This window comes from Haemorhous mexicanus, chromosome 5 (genome assembly GCF_027477595.1).
Source record: "Haemorhous mexicanus isolate bHaeMex1 chromosome 5, bHaeMex1.pri, whole genome shotgun sequence".
Lineage (NCBI taxonomy): Eukaryota > Metazoa > Chordata > Aves > Passeriformes > Fringillidae > Haemorhous > Haemorhous mexicanus.
The window spans coordinates 76894510-76913090 of record NC_082345.1 but is presented as its reverse complement, the minus strand read 5'-3'; the positions used below and the strand labels follow the sequence as shown (position 1 = coordinate 76913090).

Below are 18581 nucleotides of genomic sequence, written 5' to 3'. Positions count from 1 at the left end.
AGCCCGGGCAGGGCAGGGAGTGGCACGGCGTGGAGGGAGCACCCTGGCATGGGCAGCCCTGGCATGGGTGGGGGCTGTGACATCGGTGTCACACACAGAGCACCCTGCAGGGCCAGTCCTGGCATGGGCGGGGGCTGTGACATCGGGCTGTGACATCGGTGTCACACACAGAGCACCCTGCAGGGCCAGCCCTGGCATGGGCAGGGGCTGTGACATCGGGCTGTGACATCGGTGTCACACACAGAGCACCCTGCAGGGCCAGCCCTGGCATGGGCAGGGGGGCTGTGACATCGGTGTCACCACACAGAGCACCCTGCAGGGCCAGCCCTGGCATGGGCAGGGGGGCTGTGACATCGGTGTCACCACACAGAGCACCCTGCAGGGCCAGCCCTGGCATGGGCAGGGGGCTGTGACATCGGTGTCACCACACAGAGCACCCTGCAGGGCCAGCCCTGGCATGGGCAGGGGCTATGACATCGGTGTCACACACAGAGCACCCTGCAGGGCCAGCCCTGGCATGGGCAGGGGGCTGTGACATCGGTGTCACACATGGAGCACCCTGCAGGGCCAGCCCTGGCATGGGCAGGGGGCTGTGACATCGGGCTGTGACATCGGTGTCACACACAGAGCACCCTGCAGGGCCAGCCCTGGCATGGGCGGGGGGCTGTGACATCGGTGTCACACATGGAGCACCCTGCGGGGCCAAACCTGGCATGGGCAGGGGGCTGTGACATCGGGCTGTGACATCGGGCTGTGACATGGGCGGGACACGGCACTGCGGGGGGGCTGTGACATCGGGCTGTGACATCGGGCTGTGACATGGGCGGGACACGGCACTGCGGGGGGGCTGTGACATCGGGCTGTGACATCGGGCTGTGACATCGGGCTGTGACATGGGCGGGACACACGGCACGTGTTGACGAGCGCCGGCCCAAACGGCTCTTGGGCCCTTCCCGCTGTTCCTGCCCTGCTTTGTTCCAGCCCCTTCGCATCCTTCCTGCTCCAAAGGCAGTGCTATCGATTTTTTCCCTTTTTCTCCCTCCCTTCCCATTGTTCAGGTTTCCCTTGGCTTTTCTCTCCCTTTTGGCTGGCGGGGCTGCCTGAGCACAGCTCCTAAAATGTGGTTAGTTCCTTATTTTGCTCTGGAGCCCCATGGATGTCATTAACAGAGACATCCCGTGTGCTTCATTAATCCTGCCTTCATTAATGCACCGGCCTCATGCCGTGGCAGGTGATGCCTCCCAAGTCCTCAGCAAACAGCTCTTGGGAAGGATTAAAACTTCCTTCTGTTTTGGAGCAAATGGCAGGGAATTTCCCAGGATGCTGGAAATTAACATCTAGGTGAGAGTGGACTTTATTTGTCACAATAAGTGACTGTGGTTGCCTTCCAGTAATTTCTTCCCAGATTTTGGGATTTTACTCCAAATAAAAAAAAAAAAACCCACCAAACTCCTCTGCTTAGTGGAATTCAGAATCCCTGGACTGTGTTAAACTAATAACACATATTTCACTTTTATGTAAAATTCATGATTGTGGTTTTGTCCCGTTGTTAAAATTCCATTTTGCTGTATGAAAATATCCGTTTGGTTTCACGGTGTGTCCTTGTTATCCTAAAAGTTCAATATCCCAACGTTTAATAGGAGCTGGCTGTGGTGATGGATCCTCTATCAAAAAGATATTTTTACATCATAAAACACAATGCAAAGAACTTCTCCTGAAAAAAAAAAAAATCCATCTTTTCAAACCAATTAAAATTGCAATTTAAAGTGACCGAGCGGCAGACGCAGAACGAACATAGAATGCCACGAACGAACATAGAATATCACTGAGCAAACAAAGCTGGCAATGGCTGTTCTTTCCCCCAGAGTCCTTTGGCAGGGATGTTTGCAGCTCTCTCGGGGTTTTTGGGGGTGAACGGAGCCATGCCCACGCCGGTGTCCCCTCGGGTGCCGGTGCCGCGGCGCCGGTGCCACCTTGGCCTTCCCGCTGCTGTTGGCAGCGCTCACCCCCGTGCCCTGGCTCTCCTGCAGGCTGCCTGGCGGGGCTGCCCCAGCCCAAGAAGGTGTCCACGTCCTACGAGGAGAGGCGCAAGCAGGCCACGGCCATCGTGCTGCTGGGCGTCATCGGCGCCGAGTTCGGCGCCGAGATCGAGCCGCCCAAGCTGCTGACGCGGCCGCGCAGCTCCAGCCAGATCCCCGAGGGCTTCGGCCTCACCAGCGGGGGATCCAACTACTCCCTGGCCAGGCACACCTGTGAGTACCCCCCCAGCCTCCCCTGGGCACGGGCTCCCCGGTTTTCCTGGAAAAGAGTGGGATTGGGGAGCGGGAATGGGCAGTAAGAGGTGCTGAGGATTCTGCCAGGCTTTGTTCTCTTCCCAGGTGAAGCAGAGCACTTGCACTGCGTTTGTCTTGGGTATTTGTCACCTTCCAGTGGCCCAGCGTGCTCCAAGCCCCACCCAGCCCGGCCTTGGGCGCTTCCAGGGCTGGGGAATCCACAGCTTCTCTGGGCAAGCTTAAATCCATCGACTGCAGGGTATTGACGTGGAGCTGTGATTGGGTGCCTTTTGGAGAGGGTGGAATTCTCTAGAAATTCCAGCTGTGCCCTTGCTTGGCACCTGCATTAATCCCTCCCGACTCTTTTCCCCCAGCTCTCCAAAATTTCTGTCTCTCCGTGGAAAATCAGGGAGAAAAAAATCATCTAGAAAGGATCACAATCAAGTTAAATCCTATCCTTGGAGTCCATCATTTGGATTTAGTTGGATCTTGATCAGAGTTCTCAGTGGCTCATTCCTGTCTGGGCTATTGATTTTCCCCAGCAAATAATTTCATTTTTTAAAATCCATTGGCAAACGGGGGATAACAAGGCTGCCTGGAGAGATTGCACATTTTGGGAACCCAGGGCCTTCTGTGCACTGACAGTAAGGGATAGATTGGAGCATTTGGGCACATCTGGGTGACTGAAGTGATGTAAGGAGCAGGTGTGCCCGTGCAGAATGAGCCACCTGCAGTAAAACTCTGCTTTAACACCACTTTAAGGGGGGGCTGCCTGAGGAGCTGTGCCCACCTGCGTTTTTGTGTGGAGAGGGTGAATGGGCAGCAGCACATCAGCACATCATCCCGGGCTGTGCTGAGCTTTTCCAGAGCTTTTCCAGGCCTAATTACCTCGTCTGCCCGACTCTAATGTGACATGTTTATTGCCCTAACGAACAACTCATTAGCGCCGGGATGTTTTTGTCAATATTCATTCCTTGGCTTAGGGCCGGGCAGAGCTTTAAACAAAGATGTCCCGCCCTGGCACCGGGCCTTTGGGTCACAGCTGCTGCTGCTGGCTGCTGAGGGCACAGGGGAGGAGACACCTTTTAATGAGGGTTTGGGTTGGAGGCAGAAAATCGAGCCGGTGGAATTTTGGGAGCTGTTTCGCACGGATCGGGATTGGTTGGTGTGAATTAACCAGAAAAACTCGGTTGGCTTTTCCCGGCCCTAAAAACACCAGGAGGCTTGTTTAATAAACCAAACAAGCAACTTGTTGAGGACAGTGGAGGAAAAAGCTGATAAAATCAGCAATTATCTTTACCACAAGAAGCACTATCGAGGGCTAATAAATAATGATGGAGAGATAACGATAAATTATCGGCGAGCGCTGCCCTCCCCCACTCATGTGTAAGTAATTGCTTTTATTTAAGAGCAGGCTGTTCAATTAAACATTAATAATGCTTCCGAAATGTGCAGAACCTGGATCAAGACTCAGGATTCCACTTGTGTTTTCCCCCCCAAAATGCATTTGCTGTTAGTTCCTAGGTGGTGGCAATGCCGTGTTTGAGAGCTGGCGGGGCGTGGGGCGGGCTGGGCTGGGGGAAGGCGTCGTGCCCGTGGCAGGGCTGGCCCTGGCTGCCCGTGGGCTGCGTGCCAGCCGCTCTGCCCGCCCTGCCATCCCCCCTCTGCCCACCCCCGGCAGGCAAGGCGCTGACGTTCCTGCTGCTGCAGCCGCCCAGCGCGCGGCTCCCGGCGCACAGCACCATCCGCCGCACCGCCATCGACCTCGTCGGCCGCGGCTTCACCGTCTGGGAGCCCTACATGGACGTGTCGGCCGTGCTCATGGGGCTGCTCGAGCTCTGCGCCGACGCCGAGAAGCAGCTGGCCAAGTGGGTACCGTGCCCACCCCTCGGAGGGGGCAGGGAGAGGGGGGTGTTGCAAAGGGACAGTGCGGGGAGCGGCCTCGTGGAAGGTTGCATCCTTAAGGTTCCTTTCGAGCCAGACCAGGGTATGATTCCGTGACAGACACAGAATTGAAGTGGTCTCGGGGGTCTCTGTGGTGAGGATGACTCTGAGATCTGTTAGAGAGTCTCTGTTCCCAGGCCAGCAGGCAGAGAAGGAGTCAGGATTCCTTGGCTCCTGTTCTCAAGGTTGTTTGTTATTTCTTATCTGTTACATTCCTTCTCTGACCTGCTGAGGTCTGTCTGAAGCACACTGCCCACCTCAGAGGCTGTGTTACCTTATACTAAAAACTGTGTGCATTAGTCCCAGTAACCTCCCAATACCTAGCACCTGTGTCAGACAGTGAGCTTCTGCTCTAAACCAATCCAAAAGTGCCACCATCACCCAGAAGATGGAGGCCAAGAAGAAGGACAAGGCATGCCCAAATCCCTCTATCTTGCCTCCTGAGCCCCCGTTCTAAAAACCCCAAAATTCTACATTTTCACCCCATGATAAATTCACCAACATTCTACTCAAACTCTTGTGGTTTGTACAAAGTTGGTAATTGTTTTTCCATGAGCTAAAATCGAAGGCACAGGGGTGTTGGGCCCCGTGCCAAGGTCTCTGAGCCCCCTGGCAGGGGCTCAAGCCATCCAGGGGAGCTAGAGGGATGTCCTGGGTTCTGACCAAATGGCACCTGCAATAAGGAGCCGCCCAGAGCTGCTTCAGTCCCAGAAATGTGTTTCCACACCCATCAGTCTTGAGGGCTCTGACATTGTTCTAAGCCCATTTTATGTAAGTTTTAATTTCCTCAGCCTACAAAGAAGGGATCCTTGGCCTGTGTTGGCAGGAGAAATATGGACAAATGGGATTACCATTGTTTTCTGTCGGAATTGCAGTTATGCCTTGTAGTGTGACAGGAGGCACCACCACCTCGTCCCTTCCCAGGGCCCTCCCCAGCCCCGCTCTATGTAAATCCCAACTTCAGCTTCCAAGTGCCCACAGCTCTTCAGCGAGCCCTTGTGCTGGGGTGATTCCACCCTTAGCTGTCAGGAGGATTAGTCTGGCTCTCCCTGCAAAGAGCAGGGAACAAATGAAGGGATCAGCGTGGAGCCTCGAGGAGCCCGGCGCAATTTTCCTCATGATAAATTGCATAATAAGCGCGAAAGCGTTTGCTTATTAATCCATAACAAGATTTAGATTGAAAATGGCCTGTTACATTCCTGACAGATCCAGGATGGAGGGAGATGGAAAGAAATGGAGCAACAATGTGTGCAGGGGTTAAGTGTGGATCTCACCCTGGCGGAGCCCCGCTGAGCTCCCGCTTTGTGCCGGATTTGCCGCGGACACAATAACGGCACACAGCTGCCGGCGCCTCTCCCGGAGGTTTTATTAAAGAGCTTTTATGTCAAGCTTCTGCTTTTAGATGGAAAAGAAGAAATCACATTTATTGACCAGGAAAACGAGTGGGGTTCTTTTTTCCCTGCTGAATCAAGGGAATATCCGAGCTGTTAGGCAAAACTCAGGTGCTCGGAACTCCTCCGCTCGCCCAGCTCGCCCTGGTTCCTGGAGGTTGGGCTGTGCCAAGGGAGACTGCTCAGCTGCGAGGATAAAGAGTTTTCCCAGCACTTGCAGGCTCTGATGTCTTGGCTGTGTTTTTGCTTTCTGAGTTGAGCTGCATTTCACACAGATTTTCATGCCGTGGTTCGGGCTGGGGGTGTTTTAGGATCATCCCGTTCCACGCCCTGCCATGGGCAGGAACCATCCTACCCCACCTTCCTCTTGTCCAGGTTGCTCTGGGTCCCGTCCAGCCTGGCCTGGAACAATTCCAGGGATGGGGCAGCCACAGCTTCTCTGGGCTTTCCTCTGCTGTGAACAGCCAGATTAGCAAGTCACCTTAGGATCAATCCATACATTTTATCTGTCTGACCCTGGGATGGCCTGGGTGCTTTCATCCTGGCTGGAATGTTCCCTGGCAGGGCTGACCCAAGCTCTCCCCTGTCACATCCTCCCAAGGGAAGGAACTCACTAAAAGCCTGTTGCTTTCCAGGAAAATGCACACGTTGGGTTACATCTGTGTCACACACTGCTGGTGTGACACGGAGCCTTGGGAGAGTGAGACAGGCACCTGGGCTTTGCTGGCTTTGGCAGCCTCCTCCAGAAGTTAACTGGGATACTCCTTCCCTGGCCTGTCCCTTTGCCATGGAGCACCTGCCCAGGAGTCTGGCAGTTACTTTTAGATGTGGTTTTCCAAGGAAAGGCCAAAGGGGACATCACCTTGTGGTAGAGACTTTGTTTAGTTTCACATCTGGGAGTTGTCATTGGTGCAGTGATGGTGAGGGATGGGAAAGGAAAATAAACTGGTTGGGATTATAAACTGCTGCTATTCTCTTCCCAAAAAATCAGTCAGAGAGCACAGGGTAGAAGGAGGAACCCCTTGCACAGGTTATCCAGAAGAATAAGTGGCTGCCCCATCCCTGGAGGTGTTCAGGGCCGGGATGGACAGGGCTTGGAGCAACCTGGGGCAGTGGAAGGTGTCCCTGCCCGTGGCAGAGAGTGGGATAGGTGATCCTTAAACCCTTCCAACCCAAACCAGCCTGTGATTCCATGCTCCTACATTTTGGGGAGTTTTTGGATAATGTGCAGGGCACGTAGAGATTTTATTTTTGCAGTTACTGGGTACTTAGCACCTTATTGCTTTTTGCTTTTATCTTGTCACAGCGAGTAAAAGCCTCGAATTAAGGAGAATTACTCAGGCCAGGGGATTTTTCAGGCTGCGTTTAAAATACTGTAAAAGACCAAACCATAAATCCTTGGGAGGACGCCGTGGGCCTCCGTGGGGTGATATGTATTCAGCACATACAGATAATTTGTTAACAAGGCCTTTTGCCCACTTTGGACAGATGCACTCACTGTTTTCAATCTTCATGGTTAATTATTCGATTTGGGGTTGATGCTGGAACACCCTGACTCCTAATCACCGCTCTTTGTTGGGAGTCCATTATATTGGAACTGCCGGAGTGCTCCCGGTGACCTTGAACTGACATTATAAGCTGGTTCTAATCTTTTCACTCTATCTTTCTAACGCGCCTTCCCTTTGTCCCTGCCTTTGTGCGCTCCCGTTTAGCATCACAATGGGGCTGCCCCTGAGCCCCGCGGCCGACTCGGCGCGCTCGGCTCGCCACGCGCTGTCCCTGATCGCCACCGCCCGCCCGCCCGCCTTCATCACCACCATCGCCAAGGAGGTGAGCGGGGCCCCCGGGGGCTCAGGGGGCTTTCCCCGGGCTGGGCAGGGTGGGCAGCTCGGGGCGGGGCTGGCCGAGGCTGGGCTGAGCCACCCCTGCCCGGCCGGAGCCCAGCTGAGCTCGGGGACAGACAGGGCTTGGTGGGGACCGTGGAGGTGATGGGCTCAAGGCCAGCCCTGCTGGTCCTGGTGACTGTGGAGTGATGGGCTCAAGGCCAGCCCTGCTGGTCCTGGTGACCATGGAGAGATGGGTTCAAGGCCAGCCCTGCTGGTCCTGCTGACCATGGAGGTGATGGATTCAAGGCCAGCCCTGCTGGTCCTGGTGACCATGGAGATGGTGATGGGCTCAAGGCCAGCCCTGCTGGTCCTGGTGACCATGGAGGTGATGGGCTCAAGGCCAGCCCTGCTGGTCCTGGTGACCATGGAGGAGCTGCTGGGCTCAAGGCCAGCCCTGCTGGTCCTGGTGACCATGGAGATGGTGATGGGCTCAAGGCCAGCTCTGCTGGTCCTGCTGACCATGGAGTGATGGGCTCGAGGCCAGCCCTGCTGGTCCTGGTGGCCATGGAGGTGGTGTTGGGCTCAAGGCCAGCCCCGCTGGTCCTGGTGACCATGGAGTGATGGGCTCAAGGCCAGCCCTGCTGGTCCTGCTGACCATGGAGTGGGGCTGGGCTCAAGGCCAGCCCTGCTGGTCCTGGTGACCATGGAGTGATGGGCTCAAGGCCAGCCCCGCTGGTCCTGGTGACCATGGAGGAGCTGCTGGGCTCGAGGCCAGCCCTGCTGGTCCTGGTGACCATGGAGAGATGGGCTCAAGGCCAGCCCTGCTGGTCCTGGTGACCGTGGAGGTGGTGTTGGGCTCAAGGCCAGCCCTGCTGGTCCTGGTGGCCATGGAGAGATGGGCTCAAGGCCAGCCCTGCTGGTCCTGGTGACCATGGAGGAGCTGCTGGGCTCAAGGCCAGCCCTGCTGGTCCTGCTGACCATGGAGTGATGGGCTCAAGGCCAGCCCTGCTGGTCCTGCTGACCATGGAGTGATGGGCTCAAGGCCAGCCCTGCTGGTCCTGGTGGCCATGGAGGAGCTGCTGGGCTCAAGGCCAGCCCTGCTGGTCCTGGTGGCCATGGAGGAGCTGGGCTCAAGGCCAGCTCTGCTGGTCCTGGTGGCCATGGAGGAGCTGCTGGGCTCAAGGCCAGTCCCAGTGGTCTGGAGGCCGTTGCCAGGTGCCAGTGGTGCCCCTGCTCCCCCAGGTGCACCGGCACACGGCGCTGGCGGCCAACACGCAGTCGCAGCAGAACATCCACACCAGCACGCTGGCCCGCGCCAAGGGCGAGATCCTGCGCGTCATCGAGATCCTCATCGACAAGATGCCCTCCGACGTCGTGGACCTGCTGGTGGAGGTGAGGCTCCCTGCCAGGGAGGAGGCTGGCTCCACTCCAGGAGCTGCTTTCCCTGTGTAAAGGATTTGCTTTATATTTCCCAACCTTGAAATGGCGTTACATAAATCACGTTGTTGGGGAAATATCCCAAGCAAAAGGAGGTCAAAGCTGGGCTGGACACAGCTTGGAACAAGCTGATCTGCTGGAGCTTGGGATGGGATGACCTTCAGAACTTGATTGTCAGCTGATGGTAATTTTTGTTTCCAAGGTGATGGACATCATCATGTACTGCCTGGAAGGATCTTTGGTTAAGAAGAAGGGTCTTCAGGAATGTTTTCCAGCCATCTGCAGGTGAGCTCTTCCTCTGGGAATACTGTGAAGTGAATGACAGGATCACCAGCGGGATATATTTCCTAATCAAGAGTGAAACAGTCTTTTAGGTGACACAACAAAGAGTAAAAGGTGATTTATTAAATGGGAGCATTTCCAGTATCTTTAAATGGGAATAAATATCCCAGTCATCCTCTTAAACTGGTCCGGCCAATAAATTCTAATAATCACCTGTCGGCCATTACATTTTAATTTAATAACCTATTAAAATATGGAATAGTTTCACGGAAAGAACAATTATCCCGTTGCCAGGTTGGATCCTGATGGAGATGATCTTCCTCCTTCCTGATGCTTTAAGTGGCTTTCCTTAAAGCACAAAGGCAAGGATGGATGGGAATTAGTGCCCAGTCTCCCTATTGCTGTGTGTATTTATAGCCATTTGAAGGTCTCTGGTGATATTTCCTGGTTATAGCCAGAGTAAAAGTGATCCAGCACCCGGCGATGGAGGGAGCCCAGGGGAGGCTGCCAGCAGGCCCAGCAAGGGGGGATCTCTGCAGAGATCCCAGGGGAAGCACTCTCCAGCCCCCCTGGTGACCCCCTCTGGCAGCCCAGCCTTCCCCGGGCTGGACTGGAACACGTGTGTGGCCACATCCTGATCACAGAACGGGGAGAGCAGACTGAGGGAAGGACGGTCACCCCTCAGGGAGGGACACACCGCCACCCAGAGCTGCAGCTGAGCTGCATTTGCCCTTTTCCCTGCACAAAACCAGGGAGTCTCTTCCTTCTCTTTTATTCCTCCTTGGTTTTCCCCCCTGTTTCGTCCTGCTTCCCTTGCCAGCTGCCAGCCTGCAGTGCATTGCAGTTGCTGTGGCACTGGGGATCCCCAGGAACCACAAGTCTGAAAGGTGGCTGCTCGAAGCCCTAAATATGCTCAGCAATCCGGATTTTGAGACTGACTCCAGGCACTTCTGGTGCATTTTGGAAGAGGAAAATGTAGCTGCAAAATTGCAGCATCGTTGGGAATGCAGCTGGCACTTCCACAGGTCTGCTCCCCTGTGATAATCCCCAAGGGTTTGGATTTGCATTAGGATTTGGTGTCTCTTGGGTTTCAAAGTGTTGAAGCTCCATGGATTTTGCAGCTGTTGGAATTCCAGTAAATGCCCCATGGTCACACTGGGTGTTCAGGGCTATTGCAGCCTTTACCCCAAGGGTGTTACTGGAGCAGAGAGTGTGGGGTGGCCAGTTCCCCTTTTCCTTTATGCCCATCAAAAACCCATGAGTTTGCTTGTTTCTCCTTCCCCTTCCTTCCTGTTTGACAGTCACGGGAACGCCCTCAGTCACACAGGCTGCTGGATGGGCACGTCACCACCTGCACTGAGGTGTGCCAGCACAGGGAGGGCACACCCTGGCCCTCCAGGGAGCTGCTGGTTATCCCGTAGATTATTCCCAAAGAAATAAATCAATCTGATGGATAAATCTCAGCAGGTTCCATGGTAACATACCAACCATCAGCTGCTTTTGTGGAATGCCAGGTGTTCAGCCAGCACAGAGTGGATCTTTAAATCACCTCTCAGTTCCAGCCCTTAGTTAATTACCCAGGGGGATCCAAATGAGTGTGGTGGGCCAGCCCCACCCTGGTGGGATCCCAAATGAGTGTGGTGTGCCAGCCCCATGCTATGGCACCCAGGTGAGTGTGGTGTGCCAGCCCCATGCCATGGCACCCAGGTGTGTGTGGTGTGCCAGCCCCATGCCATGGCCCCCAGGTGTGTGTGGTGTGCCAGCCCCGTGCCATGACACCCCAGGTGTGTGTGGTGTGCCAGCCCCACCCCCTGGCCCCCAGGTGAGTGTGGTGTGCCAGCCTGTGCCCCTTGCTGTCCCCAGGTGGGTGTGGTGTGCCAGCCCCACACCATGACACCCCAGGTGTGTGCAGTGTGCCAGCCCCATGCCATGGCACCCAGGTGGGTGTGGTGTGCCAGCCTGTGCCCCTTGCTGTCCCCAGGTGGGTGTGGTGTGCCAGCCCCATGCCATGGCACCCAGGTGGGTGTGGTGTGCCAGCCCCATGCCATGGCACCCAAGTGGGTGTGGTGTGCCAGCCCCATGCCATGGCACCCAGGTGGGTGTGGTGTGCCAGCCCCATGGCACCCAGGTGTGTGTGGTGTGCCAGCCCCGTGGCCCCCAGGTGTGTGTGGTGTGCCAGCCCCACCCCATGGCACCCAGGTGAGTGTGGTGTGCCAGCCCCGTGGCACCCAGGTGTGTGTGGTGTGCCAGCCCCACCCCGGTGGGATCCCAAATGAGTGTGGTGTGCCAGCCCCATGCCATGGCACCCAGGTGTGTGTGGTGTGCCAGCCCCACCCCGTGGCACCCAGGTGTGTGTGGTGTGCCAGCCCGTGCCCCTTGCTGTGCCCAGGTGGGTGTGGTGTGCCAGCCCGTGCCCCTTGCTGTGCCCAGGTGGGTGTGGTGTGCCAGCCCGTGCCCCTTGCTGTGCCCAGGTGGGTGTGGTGTGCCAGCCTGTGCCCCTTGCTGTCCCCAGGTGGGTGTGGTGTGCCAGCCTGTGCCCCTTGCTGTCCCCAGGTGTGTGTGGTGTGCCAGCCTGTGCCCCTTGCCATGGCCCCCAGGTGTGTGTGGTGTGCCAGCCTGTGCCCCTTGCTGTCCCCAGGTGTGTGTGGTGTGCCAGCCTGTGCCCCTTGCTGTCCCCAGGTGGGTGTGGTGTGCCAGCCTGTGCCCCTTGCTGTGCCCAGGTGTGTGTGGTGTGCCAGCCCCACCCCTTGCTGTCCCCAGGTGGGTGTGGTGTGCCAGCCTGTGCCCCTTGCTGCCCCCAGGTGTGTGTGGTGTGCCAGCCTGTGCCCCTTGCTGTCCCCAGGTGGGTGTGGTGTGCCAGCCTGTGCCCCTTGCTGTGCCCAGGTGGGTGTGGTGTGCCAGCCTGTGCCCCTTGCTGTGCCCAGGTGGGTGTGGTGTGCCAGCCTGTGCCCCTTGCTGTCCCCAGGTGGGTGTGGTGTGCCAGCCTGTGCCCCTTGCTGTCCCCAGGTGGGTGTGGTGTGCCAGCCCCACCCCTTGCTGTGCCCAGGTGGGTGTGGTGTGCCAGCCTGTGCCCCTTGCTGTGCCCAGGTGGGTGTGGTGTGCCAGCCTGTGCCCCTTGCTGTGCCCAGGTGGGTGTGGTGTGCCAGCCTGTGCCCCTTGCTGTGCCCAGGTGGGTGTGGTGTGCCAGCCTGTGCCCCTTGCTGTCCCCAGGTTCTACATGGTCAGTTACTACGAGCGCAGCCACCGCATCGCCGTGGGCGCGCGCCACGGCTCCGTGGCACTCTACGACATCCGCACGGGCAAGTGCCAGGTGAGCGGGGCTGGGGGCACCCCTGGCACCCCCGGGAGGGGGCACCCACTCAGGGCTGTGTGCTGGGCTGCTGGGCACCAGGGTAACACCCAGGGAGCAGCAGGACTGACAGACAGCGAGTGCTGCTGCCTCCCGTCCCTGGTGCTGGATTCACACCTCAGCTTTGTCTCCTGGGCTGAAAGCCTGGGGGGTGTTTCCACAAAAATTCTGAATTATGTACTCTGTGCTGGGCAGTGTTCACAGTTCCTTACTTTTCTTAATAATTAACCGTGGCAAACAGAGCTGGGGGTGACCAAAGGGACCCCCAGGATAATTAGGACAGGTCCTTTTCAGGGTTATTATTCAGGAGCACCCTCTATTGGATACAGATTCCTGCCTCCAAGTCCGATTTTATACGTAATTTCTCACAGTGGCAGATTTTTCTGGCTGCTCAAAAACATGGAATAACTTGAGGATGGTGCAGCTGAAAAAGCTGTGCAATTTCCCCTTCCATGTAATTTTAATTTTTTTGAGAAAGGTGGTTGTAGGAAGTGACTGAGAAATTGCTTGGAATGATCAATAGGATGATGGAGATCAAAAATCCCACTTATTAACAAAAAGATAAATCAGCATTTATCTAGGATGGGGTTTCCCCTCAGTAAAATTTACTGTGTTAGTAGACTGCATTAGGACTATTGCAAGTGCAAGCACTGACTCTGTTTTTCCATAACTCCACATCCAAAGCAGGTTCTTCCTGCCCCTCCTCCCATGCCATGAGTCTGTGAGCCCTCCCCGGTGTGGCTGCTGTCCCCAGGTGGCACGGCTGGCTCCGTGGGGTGGCTGGGGCCGGGCAGTGCCCTTCCCGTGGCCATTGACCTGTCCTTCAGCTGCTGGCAGCTCCCAGGGCTGCCTGCTGATATTCAGTGCCACGGCAGCTCGCAGGGAGGGCATTGACCCGGGGCCGCTCGCTGCGATGGCTCCGCTCCTCACCCGTCTCCGTGACGGGCCTGATAAACTGCCTGGGAGTGCCGTGCCTCCGGGAGCCAGCCCGGCCTCAGCAGGGCTTCTCCCTCCTGGAGCCAGCCTGTCCTCAGCAGGGCTTCTCCCTCTGGGAGCCAGCCTGGCCTGTCCTCAGCAGGGCTTCTCCCTCCTGGAGCCAGCCCGGCCTCAGCAGGGCTTCTCCCTCCGGGAGCCAGCCCAGCCTCAGCAGGGCTTCTCCCTCTGGGAGCCAGCCTGGCCTCAGCAGGGCTTCTCCCTCTGGGAGCCAGCCTGGCCTCAGCAGGGCTTCTCCCTCTGGGAGCCAGCCTGTCCTCAGCAGGGCTTCTCCCTCTGGGAGCCAGCCCGGCCTCAGCAGGGCTTCTCCCTCCTGGAGCCAGCCTGTCCTCAGCAGGGCTTCTCCCTCTGGGAGCCAGCCCGGCCTCAGCAGGGCTTCTCCCTCCTGGAGCCAGCCCGGCCCGGCCTCAGCAGGGCTTCTCCCTCCTGGAGCCAGCCCGGCCCATCCTCAGCAGGGCTTCTTCTCCCAGCCCGGCCTCAGCAGGGCTTCTCCCTCCTGGGAGCCAGCCCATCCTCAGCAGGGCTTCTTCTCCCAGCCCATCCTCAGCAGGGCTTCTCCCTCCTGGAGCCAGCTGGGAGCCAGGTTTGTCCCCCCCTTCCAAGGAGGATCCATGCCCTGAGCTCAGGTGCTGTCCAGTACAGTAGCAGCAGCAGCCTTCTGTATTCCCCTTCACACATTCCCCCTCCGTATTCCCCCTCACACAATCCTGCTCCATATTCCCCCTCATGTTCCCCCTCATATTCTCCCTCATATTCCCCCTCATATTCTCCCTCATGTTCCCCCTCCATATTCCCCCTCACACAATCCTGCTCCATGTTCCCCCTCATATTCCCCCTCACACATTCCCCCTCACATATTCCCCCTCCATATTCCCCCTCCATATTCCTCCTCACATGTTCCCCCTCCTATTCCCCCTCCATATTCCCCCTCATTTTCCCCTCATATTCCCCCTCACACATTCCCCCTCACATTCCCCCTCACATGTTCCCCCTCACACGTTCCCCCTCATGTTCCCCCTCATGTTCCCCCTCCATGTTCCCCCTCATATTCCCCCTCATATTCCCCCTCACACGTTCCCCCTCATATTCCCCCTCATATTCCCCCTCACACGTTCCCCCTCATGTTCCCCCTCCATATTCCCCCTCACACGTTCCCCCTCCTGTTCCCCCTCATGTTCCCCCTCCATGTTCCCCCTCACCCATTGCCCCGCAGAGGCTGGAGGGATTCCATTCTGAGCTCAGAATTCCTCCCAAACTCACTCCATTCTGATTTTGGGAATAAGCAGCAGCAGCAGCGTTTGCTGTGGGATCGGTGCAGTGCTTTCCCAGCTGGAGCAGCAGTGGGGTTGGGGCAGGTTCTTTGAGCTGCTGGAACACCTGCACAGGTGGGAGGCCGGGGGTCCCTGCTGGCTGAGGGGTGACCCAGCCCCGGGGGGATCGGGTTCCCCACGAGGTGCGGTAGGATTCTATCCCGTGGTGTATCCTGGAGCGCGGGGAGCTGCCCGCCGTTGAACAGATCCCTGCCCCGGGCTGTCCCTGGGCTCCCCGCCGGCCTGGGCTGGGCTGAGCTCCATCCAGCAGGATGCGGAGCGCTCCTGCCCTGAGCACGGCCCCGGGGCTCAGGTGAGGCCGAGGTTCAACTCAGCGCTTCCCAAAAAGAAGGTGGAGCTTCCCCGAGCGCCTGCAGCCCCTGAGCCGCAGCACGACCCGATGATGACTATCGATCCCTCCCTCCCTCCCTCCCTCCCCGGCTTCTCCGTGCTCGGGCAGCCCTGCTCCGGCGGGGCTCCATCTTGATCGGGGCTGGGATGAGATCTGGGATTCGATGCAGAGCGGTGATGCTGCGCAGGGAGTGGGGAAGCAGCAGCTCCAGCTGGAATGTGCCCTTTGTTTGCCCGGCTCGGAACCCCGCGGCCGCAGCCCAGCCAGGCACACGGGGTTAAGCACCCCTGGCAATTGTTATCCCAAAAGAAACCCTTGGATTAATAACTGCAGCGATAATTCCTCGGTAACAATACTAAAAGGATTAGGCAACGGGATTATCGTTGAGCACGAGCTCTGTTTGCCCAGTTCAACACTAAAATAATATTCAATTCCAACCACATTTTTAATATTTTGTGTAAGATTCCTAATTGTTGCACACAGGTAAAAATCCTGCACTTAAAGGTGCAGTAACACAGGAAAATGCTGGTGCTATAAATGCTCTTTTATATCAAATTAAACACTAAAGAGAGACTGCAGGTAACTGAATTTGAGGGTACCTGATAGTTGCTTTTGGGATGATGGGAAAACATTCCTATTTTCCCAGGTAAATTCTTGCTGAGTACCAGAGTCTGGCCCCAAATCCCCCAATTAATTCCTTTAATGGTCTCCTTTTCCTTTACGACCATACCTGGGTCTATGAGGAGAGACTCTGAAATATTCCATTCGTGTTGATTAAATCTTGGGGTTCATCATCAGTATTTAGAGCTGCATTTCAGAAATAGATGTAATTTCTGTACCTAAAACCTGGGTCATTTGCACCGGAAGATTAAAGAGAAACAGAAGTTATTTTGGGTTTATTTCAAAGCAAAAACTACTTTTAAGCCTGGGCTGGAATCAATACTGTTTGGTCCTGGGTCCTTGCAGAATTAAAATCCCAGCAATCCGAGCATTAATTGGATTGTGCAGGGCTGATTTCATTTCAGTCCTGGATGCCTTGGCAAAGTTTGATTTATGTGGAGGGCAGAAAATGATTTAATATTCCATTTGGAATGAATTGTGGCTCGGCTTAATTAATTACAGGATCAGAGATGCTGCTCTTGAAAGCAGTGCTTTAAAGGTGTTTGTCCTGCATTTCCTGGTCATGGAAAGCACATCCTGAAGTTCTGGAGAAAAGGGAATCCCTGAGTGTACCCTCAGCTGGATAAAGGCCTTTTCTAAACATGGAAACAACAGAGGAAGGGATTTTCATTGCTTCATTTAGGAAACCAAATGATTAAAGGGGCTGTCCCTGTCCCCTTGGGTGTCCCTGTCCCCTGGGCAGCTCCCTGGCAGGGTCACAGCCACCTCCCCTTGGGTGTCCCTGTCCCCTGGCTGTCCTTGTCCCCTGGGCAGCTCCCTGGCAGGGTCACAGCCACCTCCCCTTGGGTGTCCCTGTCCCCTGGCTGTCCTTGTCCCCTGGGCAGCTCCCTGGCAGGGTCACAGCCACCTCCCCTGGCTGTCCCTGTCCCCTGGCTGTCCCTGTGCCCAGGGCAGCTCCCTGGCAGGGTCACAGCCACCTCCCCTGGCTGTCCCTGTCCCCTGGCTGTCCCTGTCCCCAGGGCAGCTCCCTGGCAGGGTCACAGCCACCTCCCCTGGCTGTCCCTGTCACAGGGTGTCCCTGTCCCCAGGGCAGCTCCCTGGCAGGGTCACAGCCACCTCCCCCGGGTGTCCCTGTGCCCTGGGCAGCTCCCTGGCAGGGTCACAGCCACCTCCCCTGGCTGTCCCTGTCCCCAGGGCAGCTCCCTGGCAGGGTCACAGTCACCTCCCCTGGCTGTCCCTGTCCCCTTGGGTGTCCCTGTCCCCAGAGCAGCTCCCTGGCAGGGTCACAGCCACCTCCCCTGGCTGTCCCTGTCCCCAGAGCAGCTCCCTGGCAGGGTCACAGCCACCTCCCCTGGCAGTGCCAGGGCTCCCAGGCTGGGCACTGCCAGCCACTGCTGCTTTCCCAGTGCTGCAGGTTTGCCCCTTCTATGCAAGGAACCCCTGGAATTCAGAATTATAAATATCTGCTAATGCAGGGGATCAGATATCAGTGGGTGTCTCCAGCAGCGCGTTATCAATTTTAAATATTGATGTTGAATATTTACTAATATAAAATTGATCCAGTGTGGGGTTTTCAGATGACCTTTAGTGGCACAGTGCAGTTCAGTGGAGACTTTCCCAAGCCCTGGCCTTGGAGTTGGGCTGTTGGGATAACTGGGGTGGATGCTGTGGTGCAGGAGGCTCCCAGGAGAGTTCCCTTCCCGTTCCACAGGGAAGCTGGAAGCAGCTGCTTCACTTCCTGGTGGAAAACACAAGCTCAGAGCACAAAACTCCTGGCTGGGAGGGATTAGCATCAATTAGAGAAGAGCACTTCCTTTAAATAACAAAGCAGCTGGATTCCCTGAAGGATTTGTACTTCTTGGAACGTGTTCCAGGAGTAAAAAGAGCAACAAGTGTGCTGCTCCCATTGATTTCTACCTTTGTCTCACCAAAAGATATTTTATTGACAAGTGCTCCGTGCTTGTTAAGTGCTGAAGAGCGGGATGGGGCTAAACTCATTAACTGTGGGGATCCCATTAGAGAGAGATCTGGGGTTCCCTCACCTTTCCCACCAGGAATAAATGAATATCTTAATGGACTGTTAAAATCTCAGCCTCATTGCAGGTGCACACACCCAGCAGGGCTTTGAATAACTGGGGCATGGGCACAGGAGCCCTGCTAATGGGGTTTGCTGGTGCTGATCCAGGGGAAATTCCAGGAGGAGATCATGTGGCATCCTGGGTTTAACGCAAACCTGGGCTTTTTGATGCTTTTTGGGGGAGCTGCCGTGGGAGAGGAGCTCTCTGGGGAGACATTTCCGTGGGGGGCTCTTGTTTTGTGGCTGCCAGCTGGTGGCTGTCCCACAGTGCTGTCGTGTGCCCCGTCCCCAGACCATCCACGGCCACAAGGGGCCCATCACTGCCGTGGCGTTCGCCCCCGACGGCCGGTACCTGGCCACCTACTCCAACTCCGACAGCCACCTCTGCTTCTGGCAGGTGAGCACACCTCGGGGGCTTTGCCCCTTCTTTTCAGCAGGGAGAATATCCCCAGGGAGGGAAGGTCACAGCGGGACAGGGCTGGGAGCAGCCCGGGGGGTGGAAGGTGACCCTGCCCATGGCAGCGTGTGGAATGAGGCGATCCTGGAGATCCCTGCCAGCCCAGACACGAGGGGTTAAACAACCTCCCTGCAGTTCTCAGATGTGACCTCGTGCGCTGGTGATTTTTCCCTTCCGTGTCCTGTTTGGCACGATTATTAATGCAGGGAAATCAGGAACATTAGTCATCCTAAAAGGGTTATTACTCAAGATGATTTAAATTGTGAAAA

At 56.5% G+C, this 18581-nt stretch overlaps 1 protein-coding gene across 6 annotated transcripts in view; it reads left to right on the top strand.

Annotated features, from left to right (window-relative positions):
- WDR7 (WD repeat domain 7) overlaps positions 1-18581 on the top strand; it is a 46523-nt gene that overhangs the window by 25051 nt on the left and 2891 nt on the right. For 3 of the 6 annotated variants that reach the window (XM_059847767.1, XM_059847766.1, XM_059847765.1), the window contains exons 20-26: positions 2031-2252; positions 3955-4141; positions 7321-7438; positions 8677-8826; positions 9074-9156; positions 12364-12463; positions 18106-18252. In XM_059847767.1, coding sequence (XP_059703750.1) covers positions 2031-2252; positions 3955-4141; positions 7321-7438; positions 8677-8826; positions 9074-9156; positions 12364-12463; positions 18106-18252 — 1007 coding nt within the window. The remainder of the gene's footprint in view (positions 1-2030; positions 2253-3954; positions 4142-7320; positions 7439-8676; positions 8827-9073; positions 9157-12363; positions 12464-18105; positions 18253-18581) is intronic. The other 3 variants (XM_059847769.1, XM_059847770.1, XM_059847768.1) reach the window with 2 other exon arrangements.